This window comes from Pelodiscus sinensis, chromosome 27 (genome assembly GCF_052426305.1).
Source record: "Pelodiscus sinensis isolate ZL-2025 chromosome 27, ASM5242630v1, whole genome shotgun sequence".
In the NCBI taxonomy this organism is placed as follows: domain Eukaryota; kingdom Metazoa; phylum Chordata; order Testudines; family Trionychidae; genus Pelodiscus; species Pelodiscus sinensis.
In genome coordinates, this window is record NC_143078.1 from 18,930,119 (window position 1) to 18,951,416 (window position 21,298).

A 21,298-nucleotide genomic window follows, 5' to 3' on the forward strand; every position below is an offset into this window, starting at 1 on the left:
CCCGTGTTAGCGTTGCCCTCCCCTGGAATACATCAGAACTGCTCACTTGTAATCCGGATGTAGAGCCTTGTGCAGATACAACATTTGTATCCACAAAAATGAGCCGTGACTGTCTGCACCCACCTCCACAGATGCAGGGACCGCTGGCTATCAAGTGGCTACCCGTGGATTTGCTGGTGCTAGGGACAGGTTCTGCATAGCATCCCAATAGTTTCACAGGGCTTCTCTGTTGGCTCAGGTGGTGCGAGGGACCTGTGGTTTTGGAGCACGAGGATCAGGATTTATTCTTGCTGTCCTCCTCAATGCCAAGGGATGGGATGATTCACTTTGACCCTTCCACACAGACTGTCTGGGGACATCACAGCACAGGGCCATGCAGAGAAAGTTTCTAGAATGATTTCCGAGGGGGGTTGAAAAGTGCCTCGCCACACAACAACCACGGGAAAACTAGGCCACATTTTTTTTGTTTTGTTTATCAAAAAATGTAATTTCTGGCAAACAAACCCATATTCAAATGTTTGGTGGTGGGGAGAAGAGGTGAAGGATTTTTTTCCCATAGACAATTGCTACATCAACAATATGTCTTGAACACTTATGCCTTTACTGCGTTATTGGTGATTCTAGCATTTCCATCTAGTAATGGACTAATACCACTGTCAGCAATTTTTTCTTCCTAACTTAAGGACAATAAGGAGTTTTAAAAACAATGCTGCCGGCCGTAGTTTTTTCCTTGTGTCCCTTGGCTTCCCAAATCAATTTTCTACAATTTCTAACTTCTAGTTTATATTTCTTACTGTCGACTCCTCTTTTCTTCCACTTGTTGTGTTTTATTTTAATGTTTACAGCTGCCTCTCTTATCCTCTACACCAGCAGTTTTCTTCCTCAGATGTGGGATTGTGGCTTTTGGGGCATCTAGTAAGGTATCATTAAATTATTTACGATCAGTCACATTTTCTGATTACATTCTTCCTCCCAGCTGATGTAGCTCATAACTTTAAAATACCAGGCATATATATCACTGATCTGACTTTTATTCTGGTGATACATTTTAAATGTTAACAAGTCATGATCACTTGTACCTACACGATTGTTATCTCTTAGTTCTGTGAGCAGTTCCTCTTTATCTGTGAGGACAAGGTCTAATATAGAGCTGACTGCAACAGTCTTTGAGTTAGGAAATTGTCCTCTATAATATTTAGAAATTCAAAGACGGTTTAGTCCAGACACCATGCGACTGCAGCATATGTCATTCAAATTGAAGTCCCTATGGTTTCACAGGTTTTTTTCCTACACATTATAGATAGGGGTGTAAAGAGGCAGTCAACCTATTCCCTAGTAATTTTGAGGCTCTGTGGTAGACACCACTTAGTAACTCATCTTGCACGAGCTTCATACACATTCAGGATAACTCTCTTCCCAGGAATCAGTGACTGGAAACAGGTAATTCCATTTTTGACATCGCGTGCGCTTCCCTCTCCATCTTTGCCTGCTCAGCCCTTCCTAAATAGGTGATAACAATTGGCTTCAACATTACAGCCATGTGACTCGTCCCGCCAGGACCTGGTAATGCGAACAAGGTGGAATTTATGCTCATAAATGAGCAATTCCCGTTCCCCATGCTTGTTACCTAGGCTCCTACATGGGCAGTTCAAGAATCTCTTTTCTTTTGCCCTGTGGCTCCTTAATTTTGTTTGCAACATCTTGATGTTTGTGCTGCGCACAGGTGAGGCGACAGACTCACTGGGCCACTGGGTAAGAGACCCAGTTCCATGTTGTTCCTGGAAGGGCTGAGCCCTGGGCAGTGGCAGGAGGGTGAAGGGGAAGGCTAGAGGAGCAGGTAAGCCTAGGAAGGGGAGGGGGAGGGTGGGCAGCAGGAGGAGAAGGGGAGGGCTTGGGAGGTGGTCTGCAGTCTGAGGCTAGCCCTCCCTCTACTCTGAGGCGCTGTGCAGCTCCCGACAGAGAAGCCAAGGCTGCTGCGTGCTCCTGGGACACTCCTCCGTTGCCCAGGTTGGTATTTGCTGGTTGTCAGGACAAGGCAGGTGCCGGCCTCCCCACCAACCCAGGAGCTCGGCCAAGGTCCAAGCCATCAGCAAGGGTGGAGAAGTGGCAGGGATGAGCCCTGGACAGCGCTGGAGGGGTGGAGACCCAGAGCCACAGGTAAGCAGCGAGGAGGGGCAGAGCTGGAGACCCCGGGTTGCTGGGGGGCCACCAGGATGAGCGCAGTGAGGGGGGAGCTGTGGGGCTGGGAGAAGTGTGGGTCAAATGCTTGCCAGGAAGAGGGCAAAGTGGGTCCAGAGCCCAGCTCTGCAAGAGGAGGCATGAGGGTCCTGGCGGCAGATGAGGGGATCCCTTTGGGGGGCTGCCAGGGAGGGTGGTGGGGTGGGATAAAACCGGCAGGGGCGCTGCTGCGGGTGGGGGTTGCGGTGCCTCGGCAGAGGCCTGTGGGGTTGATGATTTCCCAGCACAAGAGACCAAAGAGCAGCAGGCGCGGTGCCTGCGTCACATGCCGGGCTGGCCACCCCCATTCTTACGCTTCACTCCGCAGGGCCAGTTACCAAGAGAGAGCCCGGCGCTGAGGAGATCAAAGTCTGCAGCGGGAGCCGGGGCTGGTCCAGGCCACAGCTGCTGGCCCTGGCGTTCCCCGGGGGAGAATGCCCCTGTGATCGCCCGGAGGAGAGTGGGTGAGCGCCGTCGCCCCGCCAGCCAGCCAGGTCACCCCCGCGCGGTGTCCCCTAGCAGGCAGGGCCGGGCTGGCCATGGCGCCCCGGGGAGACGGCTCCACAGGGCGCACTAGGAGAAGGGCCCGGCTGGGGGCCGAGGCTCAGGCACAGAGACTCTCCCTCCCCACCCAGGAGTGCGGCCTCCCCTCCCGCATTTCAAGCCCGGCAAGGAAAACGCCTGCTCTGGGCTTCCTGCAAACAAGATGGCCGACGCGCGCCGTGCGCTTCCGGTCTGTTTGCTGGACGGGGCTGGGAGGCGGCTGGCGGGGGGCTCGGCTGGACCGCGGCGCTTGTCTGATAACGGCCAGGGGCTGGGCCCAGCTACGGGCCGGATCAGGCGCAGGGTCAGCACAAGCCAAACGGTTGTGACACGAGCACGGGGCGGCCGCTGTGGGGCGGAGCAGGGGCCCCTCTGGCCTCGGCTCCCGGCTCCAGCTGCTTCCAAGGGAGGCGCGAGAATCCCTCCCTGCCCCAGCAGGCACTTGTGACATGTCCTGACCTCGGGAGTTGCGCCCTGACCCCCCGGCCGCGCGTTGCCAGCCTTGCCAAGTGCCCTGGGGGTTATTTCTGGGAGGGGAGGGGAGTCAGGCCGCTGGCCCAGTGTTGTCCCGGCCCTGTCGGGCGGACCCGAGGCGCAGGGGCTGGGGAACAAGACTGGGCCCCTCCGTGGGCTCCCCGGCCGTGGTTCCAGCCCCCAGCGCCCCGGGGCCTCCAGCCCTCGAGGGGCAGCCCTGCAGCAGCGCTGTGTCTGGGCAGGGCCAGGGTGTGCTGCGTCCAGAGGGCAGGGCAGGCGGAAGCAATGGCTGTGTGGGCATGGGTGCCGGCGAGGGGTCCCGCTGGGTTCTTCCACTGCTGCTGTGTAGGGCGGAAGGAAAACAGGCCCGAGCCCTCCTCCCCCCACGTGGGGCTGGCCGGGGCCGCTTGTCCGAGCCCCCCTTCCCCACGTGGGGCTGGCGTTTTGCTGACTGGAGCCCTGCCTGCCCCCCATGTGGGGCGGGGGCTGGTGTCTCTGTTTGCCGGAGCCCTGCCTCTCCCCTCTGTGTCCCCCCTGGTGTCCCCCCTCCGCCAGGCAGAGTCTTCTGCACCCCAAACCCTGTCCCCTTTGCTCTCGCCACCGGACCAATCGCAAGAGCTACCGGGACAGAGGCCCCCTCTTGCCAAGAGTCAGGCCGGCCAAGATGGGACTTAGAAGAGGGACTGCCCTGGCAATATTGGGACCTGCTGGTGCGGTGCCTCCGAGTGTGTGCGGTGGTCCGTTGTGCTGTGTGTGTGTGTGTGTGTGTGTGTGTGTGTGTGTGTGTGTCCCGTGGGTGTGTGTGTGTGTGTGTGTCCGTCCCGTGTGTGTGTGTGTGTGTGTGTGTCCGTCCAGTGTGTGTGTGTGTGTGTGTGTCCGTCCGTCCCGTGTGTGTGTGTGTGTGTGTCCGTCCCGTGTGTGTGTGTGTGTGTGTGAGTGTCCGTCCAGTGTGTGTGTGTGTGTGTGTGTGTGTGTGTGTCCCGTGGGTGTGTGTGTGTGTGTGTGTGTGTCCGTCCCGTGGGTGTGTGTGTGTGTGTGTGTCCGTCCCGTGGGTGTGTGTGTGTGTGTCCATCCAGTGTGTGTGTGTGTGTGTGTGAGTGTGTGTCCGTCCCGTGTGTGTGTGTGTGTGTGTGTGTGTGTCCGTCCAGTGTGTGTGTGTGTGTGTGTGTGTCCGTCCCGTGTGTGTGTGTGTGTGTGTCCGTCCCGTGTGTGTGTGTGTGTCCGTCCTGTGTGTGTGTGTGTGTGTGTGTCCGTCCGTCCCGTGGGTGTGTGTGTGTGTCCGTCCCGTGGGGGTGTGTGTGTGTGTGTGTGTGTGTGTGTGTGTCCGTCCCATGTGTGTGTGTCCGTCCAGTGTGTGTCTGTGTGTGTGTGTGTGTGTGTATGTGTGTGTATCCCCGTCCCGTGTGTGTGTGTCTGTCCGTCCGTCCCGTGGGTGTGTGTGTGTGTGTGTCTGTGTGTGTGTGTCCGTCCCGTGGGTGTGTGTGTGTGTCCGTCCCGTGGGTGTGTGTGTGTGTGTCCGTCCGTCCCGTGGGTGTGTGTGTGTGTGTGTGTGTGTCCGTCCCGTGTGTGTGTGTGTGTGTCCGTCCATCCCGTGGGTGTGTGTGTGTCTGTATGTGTGTGTGTGTCCGTCCCGTGTGTGTGTGTGTCCGTCCGTCCGTCCCGTGTGTGTGTGTGTGTCTGTATGTGTGTGTGTGTGTGTCCATCCCGTGTGTGTGTGTGTGTGTGTCCGTCCCGTGTGTGTGTGTGTCCGTCCCGTGTGTGTGTGTGTCCGTCCGTCCGCCCGTCCCGTGGGTGTGTGTGTGTGTCCGTCCCGTGTGTGTGTCCGTCCGTCCATCCTGTGGGTGTGTGTGTGTGTGTGTCTGTATGTGTGTGTGTGTGTCCGTCCCGTGTGTGTGTGTGTGTCCGTCCCGTGGGTGTGTGTGTCCGTCCCGTGGGTGTGTGTGTGTCCGTCCGTCCGTCCCGTGTGTGTGTGTCCGTCCCGTGTGTGTGTGTCCGTCCCGTGGGTGTGTGTGTGTGTGTCCGTCCCGTGTGTGTGTGTGTGTGTGTGTGTGTGTGTGTCCTTCCCATGTGTGTGTGTGTGTGTCCATCCCATGTGTGTCTGTGGGTGTGTGTTTGTGTCTGTCCCGTGGGTGTGTGGGTGTCCGTCCGTCCCGTGTGTGTGTGTGTCCGCCCCGTCGGTGTGTGTGTGTGTGTGTGTGTGTGTGTGTCCGTCCCATGGGTATGTGTGTCCGTCCATCCCGTGGGTGTGTGTGTGTGTCTGTGTCCGTCCCATGGGGGTGTGTGTGTGTGTGTGTGTGTGTCCGTCCCATGGGTGTGTGTGTGTGTGTCCATCCCGTGGGGGTGTGTCTGTGTGTGTGTGTGTGTCTGTGTGTGTGTGTGTGTGTGTCCGTCCCGTGTGTGTGTGTGTGTGTCTGTCCCGTGGGTATGTGTCCCCGTCCCGTGTGTGTGTGTGTGTGTGTCCCCGTCCCATGGATGTGTGTGTGTGTGTGTGTCCATCCCGTGGGTGTGTGTGTGTGTGTGTCCGTCCCGTGGGCGTGTGTGTCCGTACCGTGTGTGTGTGTGTGTGTCCGTCCCGTGGGTGTGTGTGTCCGTCCCGTGGGTGTGTGTTTGTGTGTGTGTGTGTGTGTCCTCGTCCCATGGGTGTGTGTGTGTCCCTCCTGTGTGTGTATGTGTGTCCGACCCATGGGTGTGTGTGTCCGTCCTGTGTGTGTGTGTGTGTGTGTCCGTCCCATGTGTGTGTGTGTGTGTGTGTCCCCGTCCCGTGGGTGTGTGTGTCCGTCCCGTGTGTGTGTGTGTGTGTGTCTGTCCCGTGGGTGTGTGTGTCCGTCCCGTGTGTGTGTGTGTGTGTGTGTGTCCATCCCGTGGGTGGGTGTGTCCGTCCCGTGTGTGTGTATGTGTGTGTCTGTGTCCGTCCCGTGGGTGTGTGTGTCCGTCCCGTGGGTGTGTGTGTGTGTGTGTCCGTCCCGTGGGTGTGTGTCCGTCCCGTGGGTGTGTGTGTGTGAGTGTGTGTCCATCCCGTGGGTGTGTGTGTCCGTCCCGTGGGTGTGTGTGTCCGTCCCGTGGGTGTGTGTCCGTCCCGTGGGTGTGTGGGTGTGTGTCTGTGAGTCCCGTGGGTGTGTGTGTGTGTGTGTGAGAGTCCCGTGGGTGTGTGTCCGTCCCGTGGGTGTGTGTGTGTGTGTGTGTGAGTCCCGTGGGTGTGTGTCCGTCCCGTGGGTGTGTGTCCGTCCCGTGGGTGGGTGTGTGTGTGTGTCCGTCCCGTGGGTGTGTGTCCGTCCCGTGGGTGTGTGTGTCCGTCCCGTGGGTGTGTGTGTCCATCCCGTGGGTGTGTGTCCGTCCCGTGGGTGTGTGTGTCCATCCCGTGGGTGTGTGTCCGTCCCGTGGGTGTGTGTGTCCGTCCCGTGGGTGTGTGTGTGTGTGTGTGTGAGTCCCGTGGGTGTGTGTGTGTGTGTGTCCATCCCGTGGGTGTGTGTCCGTCCCGTGGGTGTGTGTGTCCGTCCCGTGGGTGTGTGTGTGTGTGTGTGTGAGTCCCGTGGGTGTGTGTGTGTGTGTGTGTGTCCGTCCCGTGGGTGTGTGTCCATCCCGTGGGTGTGTGTGTCCGTCCCGTGGGTGTGTGTCCGTCCCGTGGGTGTGTGTGTGTGTGTGTGTGTGAGTCCCGTGGGTGTGTGTGTGTGTGTGTGTGTGAGTCCCGTGGGTGTGTGTCCGTCCCGTGGGTGTGTGTGTCCGTCCCGTGGGTGTGTGTGTGTGTGTGTGTGAGTCCCGTGGGTGTGTGTGTGTGTGTGTGTGAGTCCCGTGGGTGTGGGCTCGCATGTGCCTGTTTTGCAGGGCCTGCTCGCTGGCATGAGGATGACGGAGCCCTCAGGCTCTGGGATGGACTCTCAGAACAGGTGAGTGTCCGTCCCTCTGTGCTGAGCTCCGGGGAGCAAGGGCCTGAGCTGGCGGGAGGGGGAGGGGGAGGGGGGAGAGGCCTTGACAACCGGGCAGATCTCAGGGCCAGGCCTGTCTGTCCTCTCCGCAGTGAATTCAGCAATGGCAGCCCAGGCCTCCTCGGACCCAACAGCACGTCCAGGCCCAGCAGCAAAGTCATTTACAGTAAGTCCCCCCCCCGCCCTCCGGCTGAGCAGCCCCCCCCCCCGCCCTCCGGCTGAGCCGCCCCCCCCCGCCCTCCGGCTGAGCCGTCCCCTCCCCGCCCTCCGGCTGAGCCGCCCCCCCCCCCCGCCCTCCGGCTGAGCCCCCCCCCGCCCTCCGGCTGAGCCGCCCCCCCCCCGCCCTCCGGCTGAGCCGTCCCCCCCCCCGCCCTCCGGCTGAGCCGTCCCCTCCCCGCCCTCCGGCTGAGCCGTCCCCCCTCCCCGCCCTCCGGCTGAGCCGTCCCCCTCCCCGCCCTCCGGCTGAGCCGTCCCCCCCCCGCCCTCCGGCTGAGCCGTCCCCTCCCCTCCCCGCCCTCCGGCTGAGCCGCCCCCCCTCCGCCCTCCGGCTGAGCCGTCCCCTCCCCGCCCTCCGGCTGAGCCGTCCCCCCCCTCCGCCCTCCGGCTGAGCCGTCCCCCCCCCCCCTCCGGCTGAGCCGTCCCCCCCCCCCGCCCTCTGGCTGAGCCGTCCCCCCACCTGCCCTCCGGCTGAGCCGTCCCCCCTCCCCGCCCTCCGGCTGAGCCGTCCCCCCACCTGCCCTCCGGCTGAGCCGTCCCCCCCCCGCCCTCCGGCTGAGCCGTCCCCTCCCCGCCCTCCGGCTGAGCCGTCCCCCCCCTCCGCCCTCCGGCTGAGCCGTCCCCCCTCCCCCCTCCGGCTGAGCCGTCCCCCCCCCCCCGCCCTCTGGCTGAGCCGTCCCCCCCCACCTGCCCTCCGGCTGAGCCGTCCCCCCTCCCCGCCCTCCGGCTGAGCCGTCCCCCCACCTGCCCTCCGGCTGAGTCGCCCCCCCCCCCCGCCCTCTGGCTGAGCCGTCCCCTCCCCGCCCTCTGGCTGAGCCGTCCCCCCTCCCCGCCCTCCGGCTGAGCCGTCCCCCCTCCCCGCCCTCCGGCTGAGCCGTCCCCTCCCCGCCCTCCGGCTGAGCCGTCCCCCCTCCCCTCCCTCCGGCTGAGCCGTGCCCTCCCCACCCTCCGGCTGAGCCGTCCCCCCTCCCCGCCCTCCGGCTGAGCCGTGCCCTCCCCACCCTCCGGCTGAGCCGTCCCCCCTCCCCGCCCTCCGGCTGAGCCGTGCCCTCCCCACCCTCCGGCTGAGCCGTCCCCCTCCCCACCCTCCGGCTGAGCCGTCCCCTCCCCGCCCTCCTGCCTCCCCTCGACTGCCCCCATGTCACGTCTCGCGCCCCTCTCCCCTGCAGGCCAGCGCAAGAACTATGCCGTCACCCTGCTGAAGCAGCAAAGCAACTTCCAGCACCAGGTGGAGGTAGGAGAAGCCCCTGTGGCCAGTCCCCTCACCCCCGAGGAAGTACCCCCGCCCCCGTGGCCAGTCGCCCTACCCCTGAGAAAGTGCCCCCGCCCCCGTGGCCAGTCCCCCCACCCCTGAGGAAGTACCCCCGCCCCCATGGCCAGTCCCCCTGCCCCTGAGAAAGTGCCCCCGCCCCCGTGGCCAGTCCCCCTGCCCCTGAGAAAGTACCCCCGCCCCCATGGCCAGTCCCCCCACCCCTGAGGAAGTACCCCCGCCACCGTGGCCAGTCCCCCCACCCCCGAGGAAGTACCCCTGCCCCCATGGCCAGTCCCCCCGCCCCTGAGAAAGTGCCCCCGCCCCCGTGGCCAGTCCCCCTGCGCCTGAGAAAGTACCCTCGCCCCCGTGGCCGGTCCCCCCACCCCCGAGGAAGTACTCCTGCCCCCGTGGCCAGTCCCCCCCCGCCCCTGAGAAAGTGCCCCCGCCCCCGTGGCCAGTCCCCCTGCGCCTGAGAAAGTGCCCCCGCCCCCGTGGCCAGTCCCCCTGCGCCTGAGAAAGTACCCTCGCCCCCGTGGCCGGTCCCCCCACCCCGGAGGAAGTACTCCTGCCCCCGTGGCCAGTACCCCCACCACCAAGAAAGTACCCCCACCCCTCTGACCAGTCTCCCTGCCCCCGAGGAAGTACCCAGTGCACACGGGCCCACTGGAGCCTGGCTAGCTGCCTCCACACTGTCATTCTGCTCCCGGGGGAGGGTGGCTGGTGTGCCAGGACGGGCAGTGCTGAGGCAGGCTGCTCAGGCTGGTCTCACACCCTGCCTGGGCTCCCCTTCTCCCGGCCTCACGCGCTGCTGCGCTGCCACCTCGCCCCTGTCCCGGTCAGGGGGTGCCTGCCCTGGGTTATAGACTCCTGGGGCTGGTAGGGACCTCGAGACCCAGTCCGGCCCCTGCCCTCACCCAGGACCAAGCTCTGTCTAGACCGGGCTGGGAAGAACTTTTTGCCAGGGACCACTTCAGAAATTTGTGAAGTGGCTCAGAGCTGCTCTGGAAGGGGCGTGGCCTCAAGCAGAAGGGGCGTGGCCTCAAGCAGAAGGGGCGTGGCCAGGATACTTCCTGCTTGTCCACCCACAGACCAAGACTGGTCTAGGGGTGGGGGAGCACGTGGAGTCTTTGCCCCCCAGGGGTTCCCCTCAGGCGCCCATGGCCCTGGCGGTGGGAGGAAACCGCACGCGGGGCCGTCCCTAGGCATGCGCAGCGTGCGCGGCTGTGGGGCCCCGCCCTGCCGGGGGAGGGGGAAGGGACAGCGGCACAGCCGCGGGAGGCGCGAGCATGCGCCGTCAACCCGGGCTGCGCCGGGGGCGGGGCCACTTGCGGCGCACGCGAGGGGGCGGGGCCACGGCGGCGTGACGTTGCGGCTCCATGGGAAGGAGCCTCTCTCTCCGCCTTCCTGAGGCCCCACCTGTGCCCGGGCGCGGCTAGTGCAGGCTCCAGCCATGGCTGCGCTGGGGGAGATGCTGAGGAAGAGGAGGGGCCCCCCCAGGCACCCAGCCATGAGGAGGGGGAGCAGGTGCCCCCCCCACTTCCCGCTGCGCCCGGGCACCTTCTGGCTGAGCAGGATTGTGCTGCTCTACTGAGTCTCTGCGCCCACCGCAAGCGCCAGCAGCGAGCAGCTCTCCCCCCCCGAGTGCACGGGGGCGGGGGGTGTCCCGCAGGCCAGGCTGCCTGCTAGGAGGAGCCCTGCTGGCAATGCAGGGGCCGCCCCTTCCCAAGCACATGGGGGGAACTTTGCTCACCTGCGCCCTCTTGTTGGGGGGGGAGTCTCTGAACCCTGCTCTGTAGGTGCCCCCCATGTCTAGCCAGAAGTGCGGGGACTTCTGGGGCCCAATTGCAACAGACTCCAGCCCTGAAAACTGGAAGGCAAAAGGGGGGGTGCAGGAAAAATAGGGGGGAAAGGTGTGAGAGGAAGGGGCTTGTGCTGATGGGAGCGGGAGCAGGTCAGGAGAAGAAAGGGGCAGGCACCAAGGGACAGGGTGGAGGAGAGAGACAAATGGGGGGGCAAGTGGAGACAATGAGGAAAAGGGCAGGAGGGGAGGTGTCAGTGGGAGGGAACCAGGGTGATGCTGGGAGAGGAGAGGGGAAGGGCACTGGGGACTGGAGGGGGAGGTGCTGGGAGAAGGCTTGAAAGGGGTGGGCATGAGGAAGGCAGGGATGGAGCAAGGCATGTGTGAGGGCACAGGGGGCAGAGGGTGGGTATCAGGGAAAAAGAGGGCAAAGGAGGCAGGGGCAGTGAGGGAAGGGGGAGGCACCAGGAGGGTGCAGGGGTAAGGAGATTCTGGGGGTGGAGCAGGAGGGCAGACACCTGCAGGGGAGGGACCAGCACCAGAGGAGAGAGGCAGGGCAGGTGTGCAGAGGGAGGTGTTAGGAGAAGGGATGAGGAGGGGTAGCTCGCATGAACAGAGTGGGGCTACTGGTGGAATGGGCACGGGGGGAGAGAAGGGCTGGTGGGGGGCAGGTCGCAGGAGGGCTGAGGGCAGTGAGAAGGGCAGGAGTCAGGACAGCAGAGGAGGGTGAGGAGTTGGGGGCAGCAGGCACCGGGGGAGCTGATGGAGCAAGGGGAGGAGACAGGGCAGCAGAGGGAAAAGGCAAAGGTTCCACGAGGTGTACAGCTAGTTCGGATAGGAAGCCTAGTCCGAACTAGCTAGTCCATGCCGTGTGTAGCCGCGCGGCACGGGGTCCGACCTAGCCGGCATTTAAAAATGGCGCCGGCCGGCTTTATGCAAATGAAGCCCGGGAAATTCAAATCCCGGGCTTCATTTGCAACTCCGTATGACTACATTACCCCCCCTAGTTCGAACTAGCGGGGTAGTGTAGACAGACCCTCAGATACTTATTAATAACGTGGGTGCCACAGTGGCACATCCAAACAAGCCACATGAACTCAGGACTGGTGCACAACACAAAATTCATTCTGCTCATGGGAGGAAACTCTTAGAGGGGACACTTCCCCCAGCCTCTCCACCCCCGAGTTAATGTCACACACGTTGGGTTAGTGCAATTGCAGGAGAGGTGCATGAGGGGAGTTTGGGGGGGGCAAACTAATCCCTGTTGGTAGGAGGATGGTGGGAAGAGTCCTTAGAGGGGGGTCACATGACACCTTTTACTGTTGGTCATGTGTCCATCTTACCCCGAGAGTGTTGCGTCCAGAGGCGTGGCTCATGGGGGCCAGGGGCTGGTTAACAGGCTCAGGGGCGTGGCTCATGGGGGCCAGGGGCTGGTTAACAGGGTCAGGGGCGTGGCTCATGGGGGCCAGGGGCTGGTTAACAGGGTCAGGGGCGTGGCTCATGGGGGCCAGGGGCTGGTTAACAGGGTCAGGGGCGTGGCTCATGGGGGCCAGAGGCTGGTTAACAGGCTCAGGGGTGTGGCTCATGGGGGCCAGGGGCTGGTTAACAGGCTCAGGGGCGTGGCTCATGGGGGCCAGGGGCTGGTTAACAGGGTCAGGGGCGTGGCTCATGGGGGCCAGAGGCTGGTTAACAGGCTCAGGGGTGTGGCTCATGGGGGCCAGGGGCTGGTTAACAGGCTCAGGGGCGTGGCTCATGGGGGCCAGGGGCTGGTTAACAGGGTCAGGGGCGTGGCTCATGGGGGCCAGAGGCTGGTTAACAGGCTCAGGGGTGTGGCTCATGGGGGCCAGAGGCTGGTTAACAGGCTCAGGGGTGTGGCTCATGGGGGCCAGAGGCTGGTTAACAGGCTCAGGGGTGTGGCTCATGGGGGCCAGGGGCTGGTTAACAGGGTCAGGGGTGTGGCTCGTGGGGGCCAGGGGCTGGTTAACAGGGTCAGGGGCGTGGCTCATGGGGGCCAGGGGCTGGTTAACAGGGTCAGGGGCGTGGCTCATGGGGGCCAGAGGCTGGTTAACAGGCTCAGGGGTGTGGCTCATGGGGGCCAGAGGCTGGTTAACAGGCTCAGGGGCGTGGCTCATGGGGGCCAGGGGCTGGTTAACAGGGTCAGGGGCGTGGCTCATGGGGGTCAAAGTACATTTTAAAAACATTCTTTGGGTGCACACCCTAATGAATGTGCTGCGCATGCCTATGCCGGGAAGCGGTGGAGCATGTAGCAGCAGGGCTGGGTCCTAGAGAGGGCTGAATGCGCTGCCTGCAGCACAGTCTGAGGCAGGGGATTGGCTGCTGGGGTCTCCGGGAAGAGGAGGGGGCCCGCTTGTAGGGAGTGGGCCTGCCCTCTAGGGTGCGCAGGCTGGGCCCTGGGACACACGGCGCATGCACGGGCCCGCTCGCAGGGAGTGGGCCTGCCCTCTAGGGTGCGCAGGCTGGCCCCTGGGGCACACGGCGCATGCACGGGCCGCTCGTAGGGAGTGGGCCTGCCCTCTAGGGTGCACAGGCTGGCCCCCGGGACACACGGCGCATGCACGGGCCGGTCGTAGGGAGTGGGCCTGCCCTCTAGGGTGCGCAGGCTGGCCCCCGGGGCACACGGCGCATGCACGGGCCGGTCGTAGGGAGTGGGCCTGCCCTCTAGGGTGCGCAGGCTGGCCCCCGGGACACACGGCGCATGCACGGGCCGGTCGTAGGGAGTGGGCCTGCCCTCTAGGGTGCGCAGGCTGGCCCCTGGGGCACACGGCGCATGCACGGGCCGGTCGTAGGGAGTGGGCCTGCCCTCTAGGGTGCGCAGGCTGGCCCCTGGGGCACACGGCGCATGCACGGGCCGGTCGTAGGGAGTGGGCCTGCCCTCTAGGGTGCGCAGGCTGGCCCCTGGGACACACGGCGCATGCACGGGCCGGTCGTAGGGAGTGGGCCTGCCCTCTAGGGTGCGCAGGCTGGCCCCTGGGGCACACGGCGCATGCACGGGCCGGTCGCAGGGAGTGGGCCTGCCCTCTAGGGTGCACAGGCTGGCCCCTGGGACACACGGCGCATGCACGGGCCGGTCGTAGGGAGTGGGCCTGCCCTCTAGGGTGCGCAGGCTGGCCCCTGGGACACACGGCGCATGCACGGGCCGGTCGTAGGGAGTGGGCCTGCCCTCTAGGGTGCGCAGGCTGGACCCCGGGGCACACGGCGCATGCACGGGCCGGTCGTAGGGAGTGGGCCTGCCCTCTAGGGTGCGCAGGCTGGCCCCTGGGGCACACGGCGCATGCACGGGCCGGTCGTAGGGAGTGGGCCTGCCCTCTAGGGTGCGCAGGCTGGCCCCCGGACACACGGCGCATGCACGGGCCGGTCGTAGGGAGTGGGCCTGCCCTCTAGGGTGCGCAGGCTGGCCCCTGGGACACACGGCGCATGCACGGGCCCGCTCGTAGGGAGTGGGCCTGCCCTCTAGGGTGCGCAGGCTGGCCCCTGGGACACACGGCGCATGCACGGGCCGGTCGTAGGGAGTGGGCCTGCCCTCTAGGGTGCGCAGGCTGGCCCCCGGACACACGGCGCATGCACGGGCCGGTCGTAGGGAGTGGGCCTGCCCTCTAGGGTGCGCAGGCTGGCCCCTGGGACACACGGCGCATGCACGGGCCGGTCGTAGGGAGTGGGCCTGCCCTCTAGGGTGCGCAGGCTGGCCCCTGGGACACACGGCGCATGCACGGGCCGGTCGTAGGGAGTGGGCCTGCCCTCTAGGGTGCGCAGGCTGGCCCCTGGGACACACGGCGCATGCACGGGCCGGTCGTAGGGAGTGGGCCTGCCCTCTAGGGTGCGCAGGCTGGCCCCTGGGGCACACGGCGCATGCACGGGCCGGTCGTAGGGAGTGGGCCTGCCCTCTAGGGTGCGCAGGCTGGCCCCTGGGGCACACGGCGCATGCACGGGCCGGTCGTAGGGAGTGGGCCTGCCCTCTAGGGTGCGCAGGCTGGCCCCTGGGGCACACGGCGCATGCACGGGCCGGTCGTAGGGAGTGGGCCTGCCCTCTAGGGTGCGCAGGCTGGCCCCTGGGACACACGGCGCATGCACGGGCCGGTCGTAGGGAGTGGGCCTGCCCTCTAGGGTGCGCAGGCTGGCCCCTGGGGCACACGGCGCATGCACGGGCCGGTCGTAGGGAGTGGGCCTGCCCTCTAGGGTGCGCAGGCTGGCCCCTGGGGCACACGGCGCATGCACGGGCCGGTCGTAGGGAGTGGGCCTGCCCTCTAGGGTGCGCAGGCTGGCCCCTGGGGCACACGGCGCATGCACGGGCCGGTCGTAGGGAGTGGGCCTGCCCTCTAGGGTGCGCAGGCTGGCCCCTGGGGCACACGGCGCATGCACGGGCCGGTCGTAGGGAGTGGGCCTGCCCTCTAGGGTGCGCAGGCTGGCCCCTGGGGCACACGGCGCATGCACGGGCCGGTCGTAGGGAGTGGGCCTGCCCTCTAGGGTGCGCAGGCTGGCCCCTGGGGCACACGGCGCATGCACGGGCCGCTCGTAGGGAGTGGGCCTGCCCTCTAGGGTGCGCAGGCTGGCCCCTGGGACACACGGCGCATGCACGGGCCGGTCGCAGGGAGTGGGCCTGCCCTCTAGGGTGCGCAGGCTGGCCCCCGGACACACGGCGCATGCACGGGCCGGTCGTAGGGAGTGGGCCTGCCCTCTAGGGTGCGCAGGCTGGCCCCTGGGGCACACGGCGCATGCACGGGCCGGTCGTAGGGAGTGGGCCTGCCCTCTAGGGTGCGCAGGCTGGCCCCTGGACACACGGCGCATGCACGGGCCGGTCGTAGGGAGTGGGCCTGCCCTCTAGGGTGCGCAGGCTGGCCCCTGGGGCACACGGCGCATGCACGGGCCGGTCGTAGGGAGTGGGCCTGCCCTCTAGGGTGCGCAGGCTGGCCCCTGGGACACACGGCGCATGCACGGGCCGGTCGTAGGGAGTGGGCCTGCCCTCTAGGGTGCGCAGGCTGGCCCCCGGGGCACACGGCGCATGCACGGGCCGGTCGTAGGGAGTGGGCCTGCCCTCTAGGGTGCGCAGGCTGGCCCCTGGGACACACGGCGCATGCACGGGCCGGTCGTAGGGAGTGGGCCTGCCCTCTAGGGTGCGCAGGCTGGCCCCTGGGACACACGGCGCATGCACGGGCCGGTCGTAGGGAGTGGGCCTGCCCTCTAGGGTGCGCAGGCTGGCCCCTGGGACACACGGCGCATGCACGGGCCGGTCGTAGGGAGTGGGCCTGCCCTCTAGGGTGCGCAGGCTGGCCCCTGGGGCACACGGCGCATGCACGGGCCGGTCGTAGGGAGTGGGCCTGCCCTCTAGGGTGCGCAGGCTGGCCCCCGGGGCACACGGCGCATGCACGGGCCGGTCGTAGGGAGTGGGCCTGCCCTCTAGGGTGCACAGGCTGGCCCCTGGGGCACACGGCGCATGCACGGGCCGGTCGTAGGGAGTGGGCCTGCCCTCTAGGGTGCACAGGCTGGCCCCTGGGGCACACGGCGCATGCACGGGCCGGTCGTAGGGAGTGGGCCTGCCCTCTAGGGTGCGCAGGCTGGCCCCTGGGACACACGGCGCATGCACGGGCCGGTCGTAGGGAGTGGGCCTGCCCTCTAGGGTGCACAGGCTGGCCCCCGGGGCACACGGCGCATGCACGGGCCGGTCGTAGGGAGTGGGCCTGCCCTCTAGGGTGCACAGGCTGGCCCCCGGGGCACACGGCGCATGCACGGGCCGGTCGTAGGGAGTGGGCCTGCCCTCTAGGGTGCGCAGGCTGGCCCCCGGACACACGGCGCATGCACGGGCCGGTCGTAGGGAGTGGGCCTGCCCTCTAGGGTGCGCAGGCTGGCCCCTGGACACACGGCGCATGCACGGGCCGGTCGTAGGGAGTGGGCCTGCCCTCTAGGGTGCGCAGGCTGGCCCCTGGGGCACACGGCGCATGCACGGGCCGGTCGTAGGGAGTGGGCCTGCCCTCTAGGGTGCGCAGGCTGGCCCCCGGACACACGGCGCATGCACGGGCCGGTCGTAGGGAGTGGGCCTGCCCTCTAGGGTGCACAGGCTGGCCCCTGGGACACACGGCGCATGCACGGGCCGGTCGTAGGGAGTGGGCCTGCCCTCTAGGGTGCACAGGCTGGCCCCTGGGGCACACGGCGCATGCACGGGCCGGTCGTAGGGAGTGGGCCTGCCCTCTAGGGTGCGCAGGCTGGCCCCTGGGGCACACGGCGCATGCACGGGCCGGTCGTAGGGAGTGGGCCTGCCCTCTAGGGTGCGCAGGCTGGCCCCCGGGACACACGGCGCATGCACGGGCCGGTCGTAGGGAGTGGGCCTGCCCTCTAGGGTGCGCAGGCTGGCCCCTGGGGCACACGGCGCATGCACGGGCCGGTCGTAGGGAGTGGGCCTGCCCTCTAGGGTGCGCAGGCTGGCCCCTGGACACACGGCGCATGCACGGGCCGGTCGTAGGGAGTGGGCCTGCCCTCTAGGGTGCGCAGGCTGGCCCCTGGACACACGGCGCATGCACGGGCCCGCTCGTAGGGAGTGGGCCTGCCCTCTAGGGTGCACAGGCTGGCCCCTGGGGCACACGGCGCATGCACGGGCCGGTCGTAGGGAGTGGGCCTGCCCTCTAGGGTGCGCAGGCTGGCCCCTGGACACACGGCGCATGCACGGGCCGGTCGTAGGGAGTGGGCCTGCCCTCTAGGGTGCGCAGGCTGGCCCCCGGGGCACACGGCGCATGCACGGGCCGGTCGTAGGGAGTGGGCCTGCCCTCTAGGGTGCGCAGGCTGGCCCCCCGGGGCACACGGCGCATGCACGGGCCGCTCGTAGGGAGTGGGCCTGCCCTCTAGGGTGCGCAGGCTGGCCCCCGGGACACACGGCGCATGCACGGGCCGGTCGTAGGGAGTGGGCCTGCCCTCTAGGGTGCGCAGGCTGGCCCCTGGGACACACGGCGCATGCACGGGCCGGTCGTAGGGAGTGGGCCTGCCCTCTAGGGTGCGCAGGCTGGCCCCTGGACACACGGCGCATGCACGGGCCCGCTCGTAGGGAGTGGGCCTGCCCTCTAGGGTGCGCAGGCTGGCCCCTGGGACACACGGCGCATGCACGGGCCGGTCGTAGGGAGTGGGCCTGCCCTCTAGGGTGCGCAGGCTGGCCCCTGGGACACACGGCGCATGCACGGGCCGGTCGTAGGGAGTGGGCCTGCCCTCTAGGGTGCGCAGGCTGGCCCCTGGGACACACGGCGCATGCACGGGCCGGTCGTAGGGAGTGGGCCTGCCCTCTAGGGTGCGCAGGCTGGCCCCTGGGACACACGGCGCATGCACGGGCCGGTCGTAGGGAGTGGGCCTGCCCTCTAGGGTGCACAGGCTGGGCCCTGGGGCACACGGCACATGCACGGGCCGGTCGTAGGGAGTGGGCCTGCCCTCTAGGGTGCGCAGGCTGGCCCCTGGGACACACGGCGCATGCACGGGCCGGTCGTAGGGAGTGGGCCTGCCCTCTAGGGTGCGCAGGCTGGCCCCTGGGACACACGGCGCATGCACGGGCCGCTCGTAGGGAGTGGGCCTGCCCTCTAGGGTGCGCAGGCTGGCCCCTGGGGCACACGGCGCATGCACGGGCCGGTCGTAGGGAGTGGGCCTGCCCTCTAGGGTGCGCAGGCTGGCCCCTGGGACACACGGCGCATGCACGGGCCGGTCGTAGGGAGTGGGCCTGCCCTCTAGGGTGCACAGGCTGGCCCCTGGGGCACACGGCGCATGCACGGGCCGGTCGTAGGGAGTGGGCCTGCCCTCTAGGGTGCACAGGCTGGCCCCTGGGACACACGGCGCATGCACGGGCCGCTCGTAGGGAGTGGGCCTGCCCTCTAGGGTGCGCAGGCTGGCCCCTGGGGCACACGGCGCATGCACGGGCCGGTCGTAGGGAGTGGGCCTGCCCTCTAGGGTGCGCAGGCTGGCCCCTGGGGCACACGGCGCATGCACGGGCCGGTCGTAGGGAGTGGGCCTGCCCTCTAGGGTGCGCAGGCTGGCCCCTGGGGCACACGGCGCATGCACGGGCCGGTCGTAGGGAGTGGGCCTGCCCTCTAGGGTGCGCAGGCTGGCCCCTGGGGCACACGGCGCATGCACGGGCCGGTCGTAGGGAGTGGGCCTGCCCTCTAGGGTGCACAGGCTGGCCCCCGGACACACGGCGCATGCACGGGCCGGTCGTAGGGAGTGGGCCTGCCCTCTAGGGTGCGCAGGCTGGCCCCTGGGGCACACGGCGCATGCACGGGCCGGTCGTAGGGAGTGGGCCTGCCCTCTAGGGTGCGCAGGCTGGCCCCCGGGACACACGGCGCATGCACGGGCCCGCTCGTAGGGAGTGGGCCTGCCCTCTAGGGTGCGCAGGCTGGCCCCTGGGGCACACGGCGCATGCACGGGCCGGTCGTAGGGAGTGGGCCTGCCCTCTAGGGTGCGCAGGCTGGCCCCTGGGACACACGGCGCATGCACGGGCCGGTCGTAGGGAGTGGGCCTGCCCTCTAGGGTGCGCAGGCTGGCCCCTGGGGCACACGGCGCATGCACGGGCCGGTCGTAGGGAGTGGGCCTGCCCTCTAGGGTGCACAGGCTGGCCCCTGGGGCACACGGCGCATGCACGGGCCGGTCGTAGGGAGTGGGCCTGCCCTCTAGGGTGCACAGGCTGGCCCCTGGGACACACGGCGCATGCACGGGCCGCTCGTAGGGAGTGGGCCTGCCCTCTAGGGTGCACAGGCTGGCCCCCGGACACACGGCGCATGCACGGGCCGGTCGTAGGGAGTGGGCCTGCCCTCTAGGGTGCACAGGCTGGCCCCCGGACACACGGCGCATGCACGGGCCGGTCGTAGGGAGTGGGCCTGCCCTCTAGGGTGCGCAGGCTGGCCCCCGGACACACGGCGCATGCACGGGCCGGTCGTAGGGAGTGGGCCTGCCCTCTAGGGTGCGCAGGCTGGCCCCTGGGGCACACGGCGCATGCACGGGCCGGTCGTAGGGAGTGGGCCTGCCCTCTAGGGTGCGCAGGCTGGCCCCTGGGGCACACGGCGCATGCACGGGCCGGTCGTAGGGAGTGGGCCTGCCCTCTAGGGTGCGCAGGCTGGCCCCTGGGGCACACGGCGCATGCACGGGCCTGCTCGTAGGGAGTGGGCCTGCCCTCTAGGGTGCGCAGGCTGGCCCCTGGGGCACACGGCGCATGCACGGGCCGGTCGTAGGGAGTGGGCCTGCCCTCTAGGGTGCGCAGGCTGGCCCCCGGGACACACGGCGCATGCACGGGCCGGTCGTAGGGAGTGGGCCTGCCCTCTAGGGTGCACAGGCTGGGCCCTGGGGCACACGGCACATGCACGGGCCGGTCGTAGGGAGTGGGCCTGCCCTCTAGGGTGCGCAGGCTGGCCCCTGGGGCACACGGCGCATGCACGGGCCGGTCGTAGGGAGTGGGCCTGCCCTCTAGGGTGCGCAGGCTGGCCCCTGGGGCACATGGCGCATGCACGGGCCGGTCGTAGGGAGTGGGCCTGCCCTCTAGGGTGCGCAGGCTGGCCCCTGGGGCACACGGCGCATGCACGGGCCGCTCGTAGGGAGTGGGCCTGCCCTCTAGGGTGCGCAGGCTGGCCCCTGGGGCACACGGCGCATGCACGGGCCGGTCGCAGGGAGTGGGCCTGCCCTCTAGGGTGCGCAGGCTGGCCCCTGGGACACACGGCGCATGCACGGGCCTGCTCGTAGGGAGTGGGCCTGCCCTCTAGGGTGCGCAGGCTGGCCCCCGGACACACGGCGCATGCACGGGCCGGTCGTAGGGAGTGGGCCTGCCCTCTAGGGTGCGCAGGCTGGCCCCTGGGGCACACGGCGCATGCACGGGCCGGTCGTAGGGAGTGGGCCTGCCCTCTAGGGTGCGCAGGCTGGCCCCTGGGGCACACGGCGCATGCACGGGCCGGTCGTAGGGAGTGGGCCTGCCCTCTAGGGTGCGCAGGCTGGCCCCTGGGGCACACGGCGCATGCACGGGCCGGTCGTAGGGAGTGGGCCTGCCCTCTAGGGTGCGCAGGCTGGCCCCTGGGGCACACGGCGCATGCACGGGCCGGTCGTAGGGAGTGGGCCTGCCCTCTAGGGTGCGCAGGCTGGCCCCTGGGGCACACGGCGCATGCACGGGCCTGCTCGTAGGGAGTGGGCCTGCCCTCTAGGGTGCGCAGGCTGGCCCCTGGGGCACACGGCGCATGCACGGGCCGGTCGTAGGGAGTGGGCCTGCCCTCTAGGGTGCGCAGGCTGGCCCCCGGGACACACGGCGCATGCACGGGCCGGTCGTAGGGAGTGGGCCTGCCCTCTAGGGTGCACAGGCTGGGCCCTGGGGCACACGGCACATGCACGGGCCGGTCGTAGGGAGTGGGCCTGCCCTCTAGGGTGCGCAGGCTGGCCCCTGGGGCACACGGCGCATGCACGGGCCGGTCGTAGGGAGTGGGCCTGCCCTCTAGGGTGCGCAGGCTGGCCCCTGGGGCACATGGCGCATGCACGGGCCGGTCGTAGGGAGTGGGCCTGCCCTCTAGGGTGCGCAGGCTGGCCCCTGGGGCACACGGCGCATGCACGGGCCGCTCGTAGGGAGTGGGCCTGCCCTCTAGGGTGCGCAGGCTGGCCCCTGGGGCACACGGCGCATGCACGGGCCGGTCGCAGGGAGTGGGCCTGCCCTCTAGGGTGCGCAGGCTGGCCCCCGGACACACGGCGCATGCACGGGCCGGTCGTAGGGAGTGGGCCTGCCCTCTAGGGTGCGCAGGCTGGCCCCCTGGGGCACATGGCGCATGCACGGCCCGGCTAGGGCTGCTGGCGCGCAGCCCGGGGCTCACCACTAGGACGCACGACGCAAGCGCGGCCCAGTCCAGCCCAGTTGTTGCTGCTGGCCCC

General features: G+C 67.6%; 1 protein-coding gene across 1 annotated transcript in view; it reads left to right on the forward strand.

Moving 5' to 3' along the window:
- The first annotated feature begins 2,023 nt into the window (after window positions 1-2,023).
- EPS8L3 (EPS8 signaling adaptor L3) overlaps window positions 2,024-21,298 on the forward strand; it is a 43,172-nt gene continuing 23,897 nt past the window's right edge. The window contains exons 1-5 of the mRNA XM_075916013.2: window positions 2,024-2,157; window positions 2,546-2,681; window positions 7,057-7,118; window positions 7,250-7,323; window positions 8,543-8,607. Coding sequence (XP_075772128.1) covers window positions 7,072-7,118; window positions 7,250-7,323; window positions 8,543-8,607 — 186 coding nt within the window. The 5' untranslated portion in view covers window positions 2,024-2,157; window positions 2,546-2,681; window positions 7,057-7,071. The remainder of the gene's footprint in view (window positions 2,158-2,545; window positions 2,682-7,056; window positions 7,119-7,249; window positions 7,324-8,542; window positions 8,608-21,298) is intronic.